The following is a 14024-nucleotide window of genomic DNA, read 5'->3' on the forward strand; positions in this document are numbered from 1 at the left end:
ATATATTTACAATCTGTTATCAATGGATTTATAATAAAATATGTTGAGTTAATTATATGAGGGAAGAAATATAAATGATGCCAGTTATTTAATTGCCAGCAAAATTCATTTGACTCATACTTGCAGTGCATATTTCACTTTCCTGAGACATTAAACAAGGGTAGCAGCCTTCCAATCATGCTATAATAAAGATAACAGAATAATGAACCTGAGAAGGGAAATGTCAAGAAGGGCAGACTCAAAAAGCTTTGATTACTAATAAGGTTGGTTTGTTGTCACATTATCATCTTCAAACTCCTTGAAGATCTTTCCTAATCATCTTTAATGATGTATAACTGGAAACTTTGACCACTGTCTTCATAATTCCTCACCATTTTCTCCCATAATTCCACTCATCTCCATGTTTTTGCATTCCCATTCTACAACTTTACTTGTGATATGACTCTGGAAATATTCCCCCTCTTTTATAATTCACCACATTGACTTTGCTGCTTTTCTAGAAGGTATCTTAATACATTTGGGGCTTCTGCTTAGGGGAAAAAAGGGAAATGCCAGGTTTCAAGGTATTGAATGCCAAGGTATCAAGGTATTGAATGCCAAGTTATCAAGGTATTAAATGCCAAGAACTTTTCTTACAGTGTGAGAAAGCAGTATGATGAAGGGATAAAAGCACTGGATTTGGAGTTTGACAGTCTAGGTTTGAGATCCAATATTGTCATTTATTCCTTGTGTGACCACAGGCAAGGAATTTAATATTTCTGAGCCAAAGAGATTTCTCAGCTGGAAACAGTCCTGTAAACAGTATGCTAGTGAAATAGGAATAAGAGTACTTGCACTACCTATCTCCACAGGCTGTTGGGAAGGAAGTATTTGTAAATTCTTATGTGACATATAAATGAGGCACTATTATTGCTACTCTAACCCCACTTCTACTCAAGCTGGGGACATCTTCTGACTTTGACACAGAATGCAGTGTGATCAGAGGGAGACATGACTACTGATTGGCTGAGAGAAATAATGAAGATCTTTTTCTGCAGGAGGGAGGACTTTTCTTCAAAATTACTGAATGGCTTTGAAAGAGATGCTTGGGAAAGGCAAGTAAAGACTTTAGAATGTCTGTGGCTCTAGGGGGATCTCCAGTTCTCCATTAGAAGTTCCACATTTGCCTTTCTCTAGAAGTCCTCCTAGAATTCAAAGAAATCCTTTCTCCCTTATGCAAGTTAGCAGCTTCTCTAATGTGACAGACAGCCAATCAGACTCCATCTCCCTTTGTTTATGTAGCACATAGAGGACAGGAAAATCACTTCAGGTTTAGAGAGGAGTGAGGTTATATTCCTGTTTAATAATAATTCTTTAGAAGTCTCAGAATAATAATAAACCTGGACTACCAAAAGTACCTAACACTACATTCATTAATAACTTATCCTTTACATATTTCATTTGTTGTCTCTTCTATTCGACTGTGAGTTTTTAAAGGGCAGGGACTGCCTTTTGCCTTTCTTTGAAACCCCAGTGCTTAGCACAGTACCTAGGACATTTTAGGTGCTCAATACATTGACTGACTACATAGTAATGTAAAAGATGTTTTTATAATCTATGGCAATCCTACAGCAAAAAAGAAGTAAGGATACACTTTAGGCTCTATGGTGTTGGACTATATAAAATCAAAGGTAAACCTTGATGAAATTTCATGTGCTCTGTTTTTCTCCTTATATTCATTTTGAGTTTGATTTTGAAATGAGCATATTTGTTGGAAAACTTTCAATGCATATGAAATAGGAAAGTATTTGAAGATTTTTATACTAGTTTTATTATATATATATATATTAGAAAATTCAAAATTCCAGGAAGATACAGATAATGTAAGTTTTGGAAGAGCTTATATGAATTAAAAAAGATAAAATAATTTATGAAAACTCATTGAAGGGATACTCTGTGTCACTTGCCAGCCAAGCATAACATCACATAATCTCTATGCCTAGCAGAAGCATTAGATTTGCTAATAAAGAAAGGTCCTGGGCTATAGGTTGTAAAGCCACTGAAGAAATTAAGAAATTGGAGAAACAGAGTAGGAGTTCAGAGAAGGCAAGAGGCTGCAAAAGTGGCAAAGGGAGCAATGCCTGTGTTATGGAGAAAAGGAAGATGGCCATGGAAATAAGAAAGGAGAGTAGTTTTATGACCTGAGATGATAATCAATAGCAAAATTTTGCCAATTATAATTATTTCTTAACTTTTTGTGGACTTTATTACATCTGGAATTATATACTTGGAATGGACATGTCAAAGTCAGTTATAGTAGAATATTAAGTGAATTTAACTATATGTAGAGATATAGATATAGATAACTATACATAAAGAAAAAGCAAGAATATAAGAGAATGATAGTTTAATAAGTGTGGATCTACTTGCCATTCCATTCAATGAGCATACTCCCCAGAAGGAGCATGAGATAGGAAACTAAAATCTACTTCCAAGCATCAAATTTCATTTCACTGTGTGACAGATTTTGTAGCTGTTTACTTCCTGCCCAACCTACTGAACCCTTAGAATCAATCTTATCTTGAATCTATTGATATACGTCGCCATATCATCGGCAACCAATATATTGGCAACCAATATATCATTCCAACCTGAGGCTGTTCACCTTGGAGACCTGATTAAAAAAAAGGGTGGTGGTAGTGGTGGTAATTATTACTTTGGTGATTATGACTTCACTCACTTACTTTAGAACCTAACCCCTACTTGAGACTGTTCCATAGTTCATTCTACCTTCCTTTGTAGTGAAAATAGAATGAAACTTCCATTCACTTCCCTTATGGTCCATTCAACCAGGCCTTTAGCTTCTGAACTAAACATTTCCATTATAATGGCTGCATCATGGTGGGTGGTGGTCGTGTTTTTTGACCTGTGGTTTATGGGATCACAGGACCTAGGGGTGGACAATTTGGAGCAAATAGGGGGCCCTTTGCTGAAACCAGATGGCAAATGAACTCCTGAACTTTCCTAGAGGGCAGCCATTTTTCTCCTTTTAAGTGTCAAAAAACTGGATTACCTTTTAGTTCCAGCTCAGCTGAATAAAACTGCTGGCTAGATAAATTCAGTCAACTGCTAAGTACTCAAGAGGTTAAAAATATTGAAAAACAGTTCCACTTCAACAGCTTGGCATCCATCAATGTCTCCTCCAAAAGCACTCAAAAGTCCTCCGCAGACTTTGGTCACCACAACCCTTTTGTAGTTGTTGTTGTCCTACTATGTTACTATTTTGACCCACTGATTACTGTTTGTAGTTGCTGCCTGGCTCCAAACCCTTTTGCAATGTGAAGTATTTCAGCTGAACTAGCTCCAAAGGAGTATGAGTCAGCAGAGGCACGAAAAAGGGACGCCCTTTCTGATCTTGTGCTCTCATAAGGGAATACCACATCTTCCCAGGTAATTGGAGACAGAGTTGCATTTGAGTAATCTCAGATGGAAAGCAACTTAGAACCCTTTCATCTGTTTGTCTAGGCTTTAAATCTTTTTGCTTTTTTCCCTTTTATTTAAAGTGTTAACTAGTATTTGTTTATAATTAGCTATGAATGTGCATTTCAGTTGCTTTTAAGTATAGCCAGTTGTTGGGCTTTTTTTTTTAACTATGAGCCTTGTCTCTGAGTCATTTAAAACTGTTATTTGATTGAAGCTATACGACTTTTGTTTTGAGATTTCTGAGGCATTGTTTCTGTTTACCCTAAACTGAAGCTCAAACAAATGGAGATGGATTTTGCTAGTGATGTGGAGTGTGGATACTAGTACCTTTTCCTTTCCCCATTTCCTGGATAACAAGAGAAAGCTATGCTCAAATTCATTGCCTTTCTGATACTTCCCAGTTTCTCATGACAATAAAACAAATGCTATGGAATGCTCTTAGCTAAGAAGAGAGGGGACAGAATATCTATGAGGTATGGAATTACAACAGAGCCTTTGTAATATTTCACAGGCACCTTACAGTTACGAGTAAAAGCTATTTCTATATTGTGTGGGAAGATATGTAACACATGTAGACATGTGTCCTTAGGTATATAGGCATATAGGTACACACATTGGCTTCAAATAAAACAACTGAAGTAATAAAGTAATTATATTCATTGGCAACTCACATAAACTTCAACAGTGTAAAGCATATAACTTTTGGCCAAACCAAAAATGCAGTCCCTCTATCAGTCTTATCACCCAGATGAATTTAACTAAATTATTCTCAGTTCATTTTAAAAATCTGCATTAAAAAATAATGGAAAGCACATAGAAAACAAACCAATTAGTTATGGGCATATGTTTTCCATCATTCATAAGGTATGGTGGGTATTATGATGGCACGCCATTTCACAGAGGTACCAATTTCGCCTCAGAAAAAGGCTCATCCCTTGCCTCAGCTGCCAGGTATAACTTGGATCCAGGGCTTTATTCCTTAACTACTTTTACTGTCTGTCATCATGGATTCTTCATGACCCTATTTGGGGTTTTATTGGCAAAGAGACTGAACTGGTTTTCTATTTCCTTCTCCAGTTCATTTTACAGATGAGGAACAGAGGCAAACGGGTTAAGGGACTTGCCCAGGGTCACACAGCTAGCATTGAGGCCAGATTTGAACTCATGAAGATGAATCTTCCTGATTCCAAGCCCAGTGCTCTATCCACTGCACCACCTAGTTGCTCCACAATAGAATATTAGAAGTCTATAAATTAGAACCCTCTTTGCCTCAATTTAATGGACTTCTTTTCCCTTTACACACCGCATCTTCCTTTTGCTAAATATTTATTCTAAATCCAGTTACCAAAATAATTATTTGGATTTAGTTCTTCCTCTGAACTTACTCCCTCATAATAGATGGATGGATGTCAAAGTGATCTAAGAATTTTAGTTGCATGGCATACATAAAAATATTCAAATTTCAGTCCTTCTGAATTAAGTAAAATACTACCCAATAACAATCTGTAGATCCAAAATATCCAAATACATAACTTTAAAATGGGGATTTGTAAAAAGCATAAACAAATTCCTCTTCAACATTTTCTCCCAAATATTTATAATGCCTCCACACTCATATTATGAACTATGTCAAGAACTCTATAAAATTTAATCTATAAGACTGTCAATCTTAAAATATTTCAATCCCTTAATTTCATTATAAGAGAAAATTACAAGAGAAGTTACAAGAGAAACCTCGATCAAATCAGTTTGGAAGATAGTTGGCATGCTATCCAACCTGTCCCTCCTCTTATAAATGATCCAAAATATATTTCTCTGTTTTAATAGTTATGGATTTAGACCCTCTAAAAAAACCCTTCAAAGAAACCAACATTTTTTCATTAGACTGATTATGTCACAATCTTTTCTGAATAAAAACAACACTGGATGAAACTCTAATCCCAGAATTCTAAAATGGCAGCAAAGATTGCCCTGAAAATAGAATTCTGATCACAAGATAGATTTTAGAAGGTCTGTCTCTGAGGTTTCCAACCTCTATGAAATGCCATGCCCATTTTCTTTTCACTTGTTTCCTTGAGCATAAAGTAGGAATGATTATAGTTATTCATGAATGGGCAGGGGAGATATACTAGTTAGTTTAGTTCAACAGTATAGTAGAGGCATTTTCAGTGACAATACAGATAAAGAGGTAGAGTTCCAGAAAGCTTCCGGTTGATTATGGTACAATGGATCTGGAGACAAAAAGTAGAAATAGGCAGTAAAACAGAGGAGGAAGATAAGCTTCTTATTCCCCTTTTATACATTTTTTTACCTATAGCTATGATCTCCATGTCACTAAAACTCACCTCACTCAGCTCATTTCAGTTCAACAAGCATTCAAGTACCTATTATTACACATTTGACACTAATTGGCCACTTTCTCAGAGTATGACAAAAGGTGGAAAACATGGGCTTATTGCAAGGCTTTAATAAGAAAAGTACAGTTTGCTAGATTTTCAGATTCAATGATGTTCTGTTTTTATAGTGATAAATTGACTCTTCCCTACTTTGCAGCAATAATTTAAATGACTATCAAAATTGCAATGGGAATGTGAGGCAATTCAAATGTGTAAAAAAGAGATGGATCCAATGGATGACTGAGGGAGATTAGGAGAACTCATTCACCTCCACTTAAGAAATTTGCTTTTGAAAGCATGTTGATGGCAGTTAACAGTTAACTTTCTCTTTGAAGAAGTCCGACAAACTTTTCTCAAAGACTGTATCAACAGAAATATGGGAAGCAGACCATTGCAAAGTGATGGAACTGAGAACCCATATATCATGTCTTGTGCTCCCTCATTCAAGTCACACTGTCTCATCCTCAGGAAATAGTCTGAGGGAGCTCCAAATTTCTTGCATTGCATCAATAGGAAGTTTAGCTATTAGCAGTTCACGGTGAGTGAAAAGTAATTCCAAAAACTTTTATTCAGTTTTAACTGCAAGCAACTGAGAAGTGAACTTATGAGTTGTGAGTTAGTTCTCATTATCTGGGCTTGGAGATATATGAAAGATAGATTGTAGTCCTGGAAGGTTTCTTCATTAGGAAGAGTGTGGTCCTGAGATCAAATGGAATACACAGTCATTTATGTTACATGTGGACATTACTTTTGTTTTCTATTATCTTTTATGTAATCTGATTAAATGCTTGCACATAAATGATCTAGAGAGAAGTGAACAATGAAGTCATGAAATTAAAAGATATTTGTTCCTTGGAGGGAAAGCTATGGCAAATCTGGACAGCATACTAAAAAGCAAAGATATTATCTTACTGACAAAGGTCTGCATAGTCAAAGCTATACGGTAGCAATGTATGGCTGTGAGCGTTGGACTATAAGGAAAGCTGAAAGCCACAGAATCAATGCCTTCAAATCATGGTCCTAGAGAAGACTTCCGGAAGTCCCTTGGACAACAAGGAGATCAAATCAGTCAATACTTAAAGAAATTAATTCCGCTGTTCACTGGAAGGTCAAATAATGAAACTAAAGTTTAAATACTTTGGACACATAATGAGAAGATGGGAATCACTGGAAAATATCTTGATGATTGAATGCAAAAGTAAAAGTGGAAGGCAGAGGATGAGATGGATAGATAGTGTCACAGAAACATCAAACAGGAACTTGGACAGACTTTGAGAGATAGTGTTGGATAGAAGGGCCTGGTATACTATGGTCTCATGAAGAGTCGGACATGACTGAGTGACTGAGCAACAACAACATGGCTATGATTGGTAGAAACACTAAGTCATGGCATAAATAGATGAGAAAGCTTACATCATACATAAAGGAGCAGATCTAGGTAGTGAATGGCAATCAAATACTCTGAGAGGAACAGAGAAATTGGTACTTAACTCTGAGAGGATTATGTGCATAATTAGTAGGGCTGAGTTTTTGGTTGATAGTCACATATCTAGGATCCCAGCTAATAAATAGGACAATAAACTAGTTCTAAGTTGTCAAATGTGTATGAGGTATTTTAAGACAAACTACCCTGGGTGGGACTTATACATTCTAGCTACTGGTTTCCTTATAAACACATGTAATTAATGCATACTTACGGAGTTAAATTGAATAGGATGTTCCTGAATTTAAATAGTTTACACTTTATATAGTCTTACTAGTTAGGATGGGTTGAAGTCAGAGGGAATATAATATGTCCTCTTTCCTTGGAGTCTTTCATTAAAAGACTAATTATGCTTTAGGATCTTAAAAAATGTCAGAAAAGGCCTGAACAAAAGCAAAAAGGTCAATGCCTCACATTGAGATTAGTCATTTCACTTCAATAATTTTTATTAGAATTTTTGTCTAAAATACCTTCAAAATATAAGTTGGGCTTGATGACTGCTAAGGTACTTTCCTACTTTCAATTTCTGTGATTCAAATACTGTAATGCCTCATGTTCTCAGAGAATATAAAAAAAGATCATTATTCATTTTCTGAGATTCCTGAGGGGTAGCAATTATCATACTAATCGATAACACAGTGATGCCTCTGAGCAACCTAGCAGTTGTGTGACCTGGGGCATGTCAACAGATTCTTCTGGGTATGTCTCTTCATCTTTCAAATGGAAGTGCACTAGATGATGTTGAAGTTCCTGCCCAGCTCTAATGCTGTCTGGTTCCATGGATCTGAGGTACATAGGTCTCTGATATGAGCTAGAGCAGAGTTTAAAGTTGTGGAAAACCAGATAACCACACTTATTAAATACGTATACTCAGTTTTACATACTGTACTAAGCTGTAAGTCAATCAGTTCTGACCTGAGAATCTGAGTGGAGATCCACTTCTCTCCTATGAAGTAAGGGACTTTGTGACATCTATTTTTCTCGATATTTGATATCTGAAAGCTATTTGCAGGCTGGGATAGATGACCTCTTTCAGGTCCCTTCCAGCACTATGATTCTATGGTGAGCGGGGGTGGGGATTGTGAGAAGACAATATAGCCCAGGCCGCTCACTATAGATACCTGACCAAACAAGATAAAGCAAATAACCTTAGAAGATAGGCTGCTTATCCGGAGAGGTGGTAAAAAGTGGTTCAGTCCATTGGGCTACTTGATTACAACTAAATGACAAAATTTTTAAAAATGTATTTTTCTGAAATGCTGAGAATCTTCCAAAATCTTTGCAATAACTGAAACAGGTTGTATCTTTTGCTTATTTTCCAAAAGAAAATAAAAGCAATAGCAAACCTTATTACCCTGTCTATATTCACTTCTTTTAGAAGTGAATGTTTTGGTGCTCTTTGGCTTAGTTAATATCCCACTGCTTTCACCATCACTTCATCCTCAAGTATAGTATTTCCAATACCAAAGACTGTATATTTTAAAAAGACTTGAGGTTTCAACACTCTTTTAATTATAACCTTGTGTTTACAGATTTATTCCTTTTCTCCCCTTGCTTTTATTTCTCTAATTCAGCTACAATTTTCCATGTTTGGTTTCAGCATGAAATTACTTTTGGGAGAGAGAAGAGAAAATGGATGACAAATGGGAGAAGGGTAAGGCAACTGAAATATCCTATTAACTATTTTTAAATTTCTGAAACAATAAGAGGAGAGAAGGAAAATGGAAGCCTGCTTCTATCTAATGGAAGGGAGAAGAACTGTGTGTGGGGTTTTTTTAATTGCCCATAGTTTAAAAAGTCAAAAACAATTTTTTTTTCTTTCTAAACTATATAATATAAAAGGCAATCCATGTCAACAAAGGATAACCAGGATTCCATTGTCTTCCTAGTCACCTCCCCAATAAGAACAAAGGTCATGACAGTTTCAGTGGAAGGTCTAGGAATAGGAAAATATAATGGGAGACATACATATATGCATACACATATACATACATGTGTATATGTCTGTATGTGTGTGAATACATATGTTTTGAGGAAGAAAATTAAATCTAAGGTCCCTCTAAAATAATAGCATTCTTTAAAAGTGATCAGCATAGCTCCTTCTCTGACTTACTCTTTGTCCTACTGAATGCCTTAAGGGGCCGAGAAGGAATGGAAAGAAAAGGGAATGTCTGATGCAAAAATGGTGGTAGAAGATATCAAAGTGGGAGATTCTCTGATGGTTACCTCTGCTTCTCATTCCCTCTTTTTCTTCCTTTTATCATTACAGAATCCATAACTTTAAAAGGTTAAGATAAAAAAAAAGACAAAACTGAACAGCCATCTGGAAAATAAGAACCTTCATTTCCTGGAATGCATGCAAGAGAATGAAATCACTGCATACTTATTTTGTCATAGGCTATAGGTATCTAGTCAACAATCACTTTATTCAAAAGGTTAAATTTAACTGTTGTGCATAAATTCCATCTGTATATTCCAGTATTCTAGAAAATACTGACTTTTCATTTTGCTTTTGCAATTTAACTAAATGTATAATGCTTTCCTTTTTCATGAAAAACCAAACAACAAAACCATTACTGTCTTAACACTTCTTTAATATTTAAAAGGTGTATTTTATTTCAGATAGTTTTTAGAGCACTTAGCCTATTCTGAAAAATATTATATGTATGTTCAAATTTTGAATCTTCATCTTAAAATCATTTCACATAAATGAACAAGTTTCAGGCTTTGTCATTCCTCTCAACATTCTTCCAGTGTTCTCAATTTCAAGTTTTTGAAAATATTATTGTAATTATTACAAAATAATAATTATATAAATATTGATTTGACCCAACCCACACATACAAAAGTTTGTTTTATCTGACTTAAGCATGAACTCTAACTGGAATATTTGTTGATTACATTTATATGAAAACAAAAAATGTCCTTAAAAAATCAATGTAGTTCAAAAACCTGCCAAACAAAAATCTAAATTCAGTCCCATATTGTGAAAATGAAGTATTTAAAATGTAAAATGTTAAATATAATATTTTAGAATATAGGCAAATAATTTATTTCTTTTCATCTTTCATCTTTCAATGACAGCAACAATTCCAAAATAAATTTGTAAATAGTAAGAAAAAACTTATACCAACTTAATAATCCAAATTTCTTACCCCAGACTGAATTGTCATAGAGCAGTAGTAAAACAACAGGATTTTCCTTTCCTTTGAGATGTCTAAATGTCCCACAATACAATCAACAATTGAAACATCCTCAACACTACTCAGATCCTTATCAACTTTGAAATATGAGATGGACTCATAAGATTGCAGAGGATTCAGAAAAGAGCCACAAAGTTGATCTTAAAATTTGGAAAATAAAAATATGAAATAGAGCTTCTTCCTGGGGCAATTAATAGATTTAGTTAAATAAAGGTTCAATCCATCATCACAAACCTTAACACCTACTGTCCACTGGTTTACTAAGACTTATTTTGATTTTTGTTTAACTAAGTATAGATTAAACCCATTAAACCCATTTCAATAGAAAGTGACACTTATGTAGGTCTGGAGATGTGGTATAGTGGACTGAAGGCTGATCCTGTAAGTCAGGAATACACAGTTTTGTACCCTGCCTCTGTGGCCATTTGACCATGGGTAAATCAGAACATCTCCATGTCCTGAGCAACCCTATAATAGTTTTATCTTTTCATCTACATTTGGGAAAGTGATTTCCATACAAAGAGTTGCTTAAACTGATGAAATCATAGATACAAACCATCTACTCACTCCCTCCCTCCCCAAAGAAGACACTCATTTCCTTTTAATTAATAGGAGGCAGAAATAAGAAAACATGAATACCTGTCCTGGAAAATATACAATTCTGTTCAATGTAGAAGTCACATGCAATTTGAGCAACATGGTGGTCAGGGTTGCTATATTGGCAATTGATGTTTGGCAAGAAATTTCTGGTGAATTCACATTGCTTGATTTCTTTTATATGATTTAACACAATTAAAGATTTCATGCTCCCCACACCCAAAAATGTACTGCAAATTACAGGTCCTTGAAGTAAAGAAAGGGCATAACCTATCAAGCACATCACTGGATGGACAGAACAAATGCCACCTTCACGTTCACCAATGCTATTCATAATGTTATGCAGCGCCTTAGCACTTAGGATAATGTTTGTCAATTATGATTTTAAGAAACTGATTAAGTTTGCAAGCTGTAAACTCCTTGAAGTCAGGAATTACTAGTTTCATTTTGCTTTTGTCTTTTTATCTCCAGCACCTAGCATTGTGCTTTACACATAACAGGCAGTTTTAATAAATGCTTGTTATTGAATTGAAAGATAGCATGACATTTCAAATTATATTCACATTGATACACAAAAATAATTTTATTCTGATATTTTTCTTTAAATATATCCTCTTATTAATATCCTCTTATCCTCTTATCCCAGGAAGAGGGGGAACTATGCCTGAGTCAGATTTCAACATCACCCATTTTTTTGTATAACATCATCAATAACCTTTGTAAAACACTAAATCAAATCCATATAAACTGTGAATGAGGTCACTCAACATCATTCCTCTCTTTGCCCACATTTAGGAAAATTCCCGAAGCACTATAAATATTCCCAGAGTATGACAGGACAACTCTCATTTAAGTCCCATTCCAGTAGTTAAGTTGCATCAAGTAATCAATACTCTATTCCATTATAAATTTCAAACTATAGGATTTCTCAATATAAAATTACTTTTTTGCAGAGTAGGACAACTCAAGCTTTGAATGTTTCATTTATATCTCTGAGTTAGAATTTACTCCCTGCTTACTTGAAAGGAATGTGGGAAGAGTCAATGTGATAATGGAGGTTTTTTTGAGTTCCCTAGGAAAAAGTATTAAATACTTGGTGCTATTAATGTTTCATAGAAATAAAATAATGAATAATGCAAAAGATCTGTTCATGTTCTTTTGGTGCAAGGTTTTTTTCTTTACAATAATCAAATAAATAAGACATTGGACACAGGTGAGAAATTTAGCTACAATTTTTTAAAAAGGAACTGCATGCTAAAGTATGCATAAAATGTTTTTTATAATAGATATATAAGCAAAGCCATGGGGGCGAATGATATTATCTTTTCCGTCATTTAAAAAATGAGAATTATACAAAAAACACATCTTTAGCAAATTGTTCTTCTCAGAATTTGTGACTGTGACTCATGATTAAACTTAATCCTTAGCTTCTTGTGATGTCAAAATAAATATTCTCTTTTCCAATATGTATAAACAAACTTTCTACTACCTCTTTGTTGACAACAAAGGAAAAGGTAAAATAACTTCTCATTGTTTACCTTGAAAAATGAATTGCTCCATACTTTCTTTGAAAGGTTGGATGTGCTCCTCTAAGGACATCTGATAAACTTTTCCTGCTTCAGTTTCACAGGCTGAAATTAATGCAAGAAATTGCTTAGAATGCCACATGGTTAATGATAGGATAAAAACACATTAGCTAATGTTAGACAGTCTGGTTAGCCCTGAAAACTGATTTATTTTTAATCATTTCATTGAAGCATTTGAATGAAAAAAGCAATTTGAGTGCAGTTATATGCAAGGATTCATTTAGTGATCCCATTGTTTCAGATACACTATAATTTGTGTGTGTGTGTGTGTGTGTGTGTGTGTGTGTGTGTGTGAGTGTGTGTGTGTCTGTAGACATAGGGAGAAAAGGTAAATTTATTCTCATTGTTCTGGGGAGAATGCCCAATTACTTGTTCTTTCTCCATTAAAAACATGATCTGATTTGAAATTTTCTAAGAAAGATCTAGTATGGCAAAGAATCTTATATGATTATATAATTCCCATGTAGGGGACACCGAGAATTAACAATGAGAAAAGCTCTGAATTAAGATCTGCTATTGGCATGATGGTAGTAAGCCACAGTATGAATCAAAAAACTGAAAATCACATATACCTTGATAGCCAACAACTCAAATTAATTAAATGCCCCATATAGTATTTACACTACAAATTACATTTTTGAAGTAAAGATACCAATAATCGCAAGAGGCGATTCTCATAGAAATCTCAAGGCAAAAAGACTTTCACTAGCTGATATAGTTTTCTTCCTAGTTTAACAAGTGAATTTAGAAAGTGGAGGAGGAAAAGTGTTGTACTAATAGTAGACATTCTAGATCCATAATATAGGAAAAGGAGAATTTGCGTATACTATGATGTGGGACCAATCATAACTGCATTTCTGATAGCTCATTTGTTAGCAAAATGATAAATGAAACAGTTTGATCTACAAACAGGAATAAGATGTGCAACAGCAATTAATCTGAAGACCTAACACTGTTTGTATTGGTTTTCTATTACTTATTGTACGATGAATAAAGAAAAGTTTATCTTGAAACCCAGAATGTTCAGCTTTGAGAAGTGAAGACTTAGTGGGGGTATGAGGAGGGTTTGCTCATTATCTTCAAACATTTCAGGGACTTTCAAATAAAAAAAAATATTTTTGTTGCTTTAAAGAACAGAACTAGAGCAAGAGAGGATGTTGCAAGGCAGATTTTTACTCAGTATAAGAGTGAATTTTCTAACCAATAAATCAAATCTGGTTGCCAATTTGATAGTAATCTTTTCATCAATGGAAATAGTCCAAATGAGCTTGGGTGAACAACTGTCAGAGATTGTGAA

The 14024-nt window shown here is 34.7% G+C and overlaps 1 protein-coding gene across 1 annotated transcript in view; it reads right to left on the minus strand.

The window, feature by feature from the left end:
• FMN2 (formin 2) overlaps window positions 1-14024 on the minus strand; it is a 478670-nt gene that overhangs the window by 89895 nt on the left and 374751 nt on the right. Inside the window, exon 15 of the mRNA XM_036757134.1 lies at window positions 12680-12772. Coding sequence (XP_036613029.1) covers window positions 12680-12772 — 93 coding nt within the window. The remainder of the gene's footprint in view (window positions 1-12679; window positions 12773-14024) is intronic.

This window comes from Trichosurus vulpecula, chromosome 4 (genome assembly GCF_011100635.1).
Source record: "Trichosurus vulpecula isolate mTriVul1 chromosome 4, mTriVul1.pri, whole genome shotgun sequence".
NCBI lineage: Eukaryota > Metazoa > Chordata > Mammalia > Diprotodontia > Phalangeridae > Trichosurus > Trichosurus vulpecula.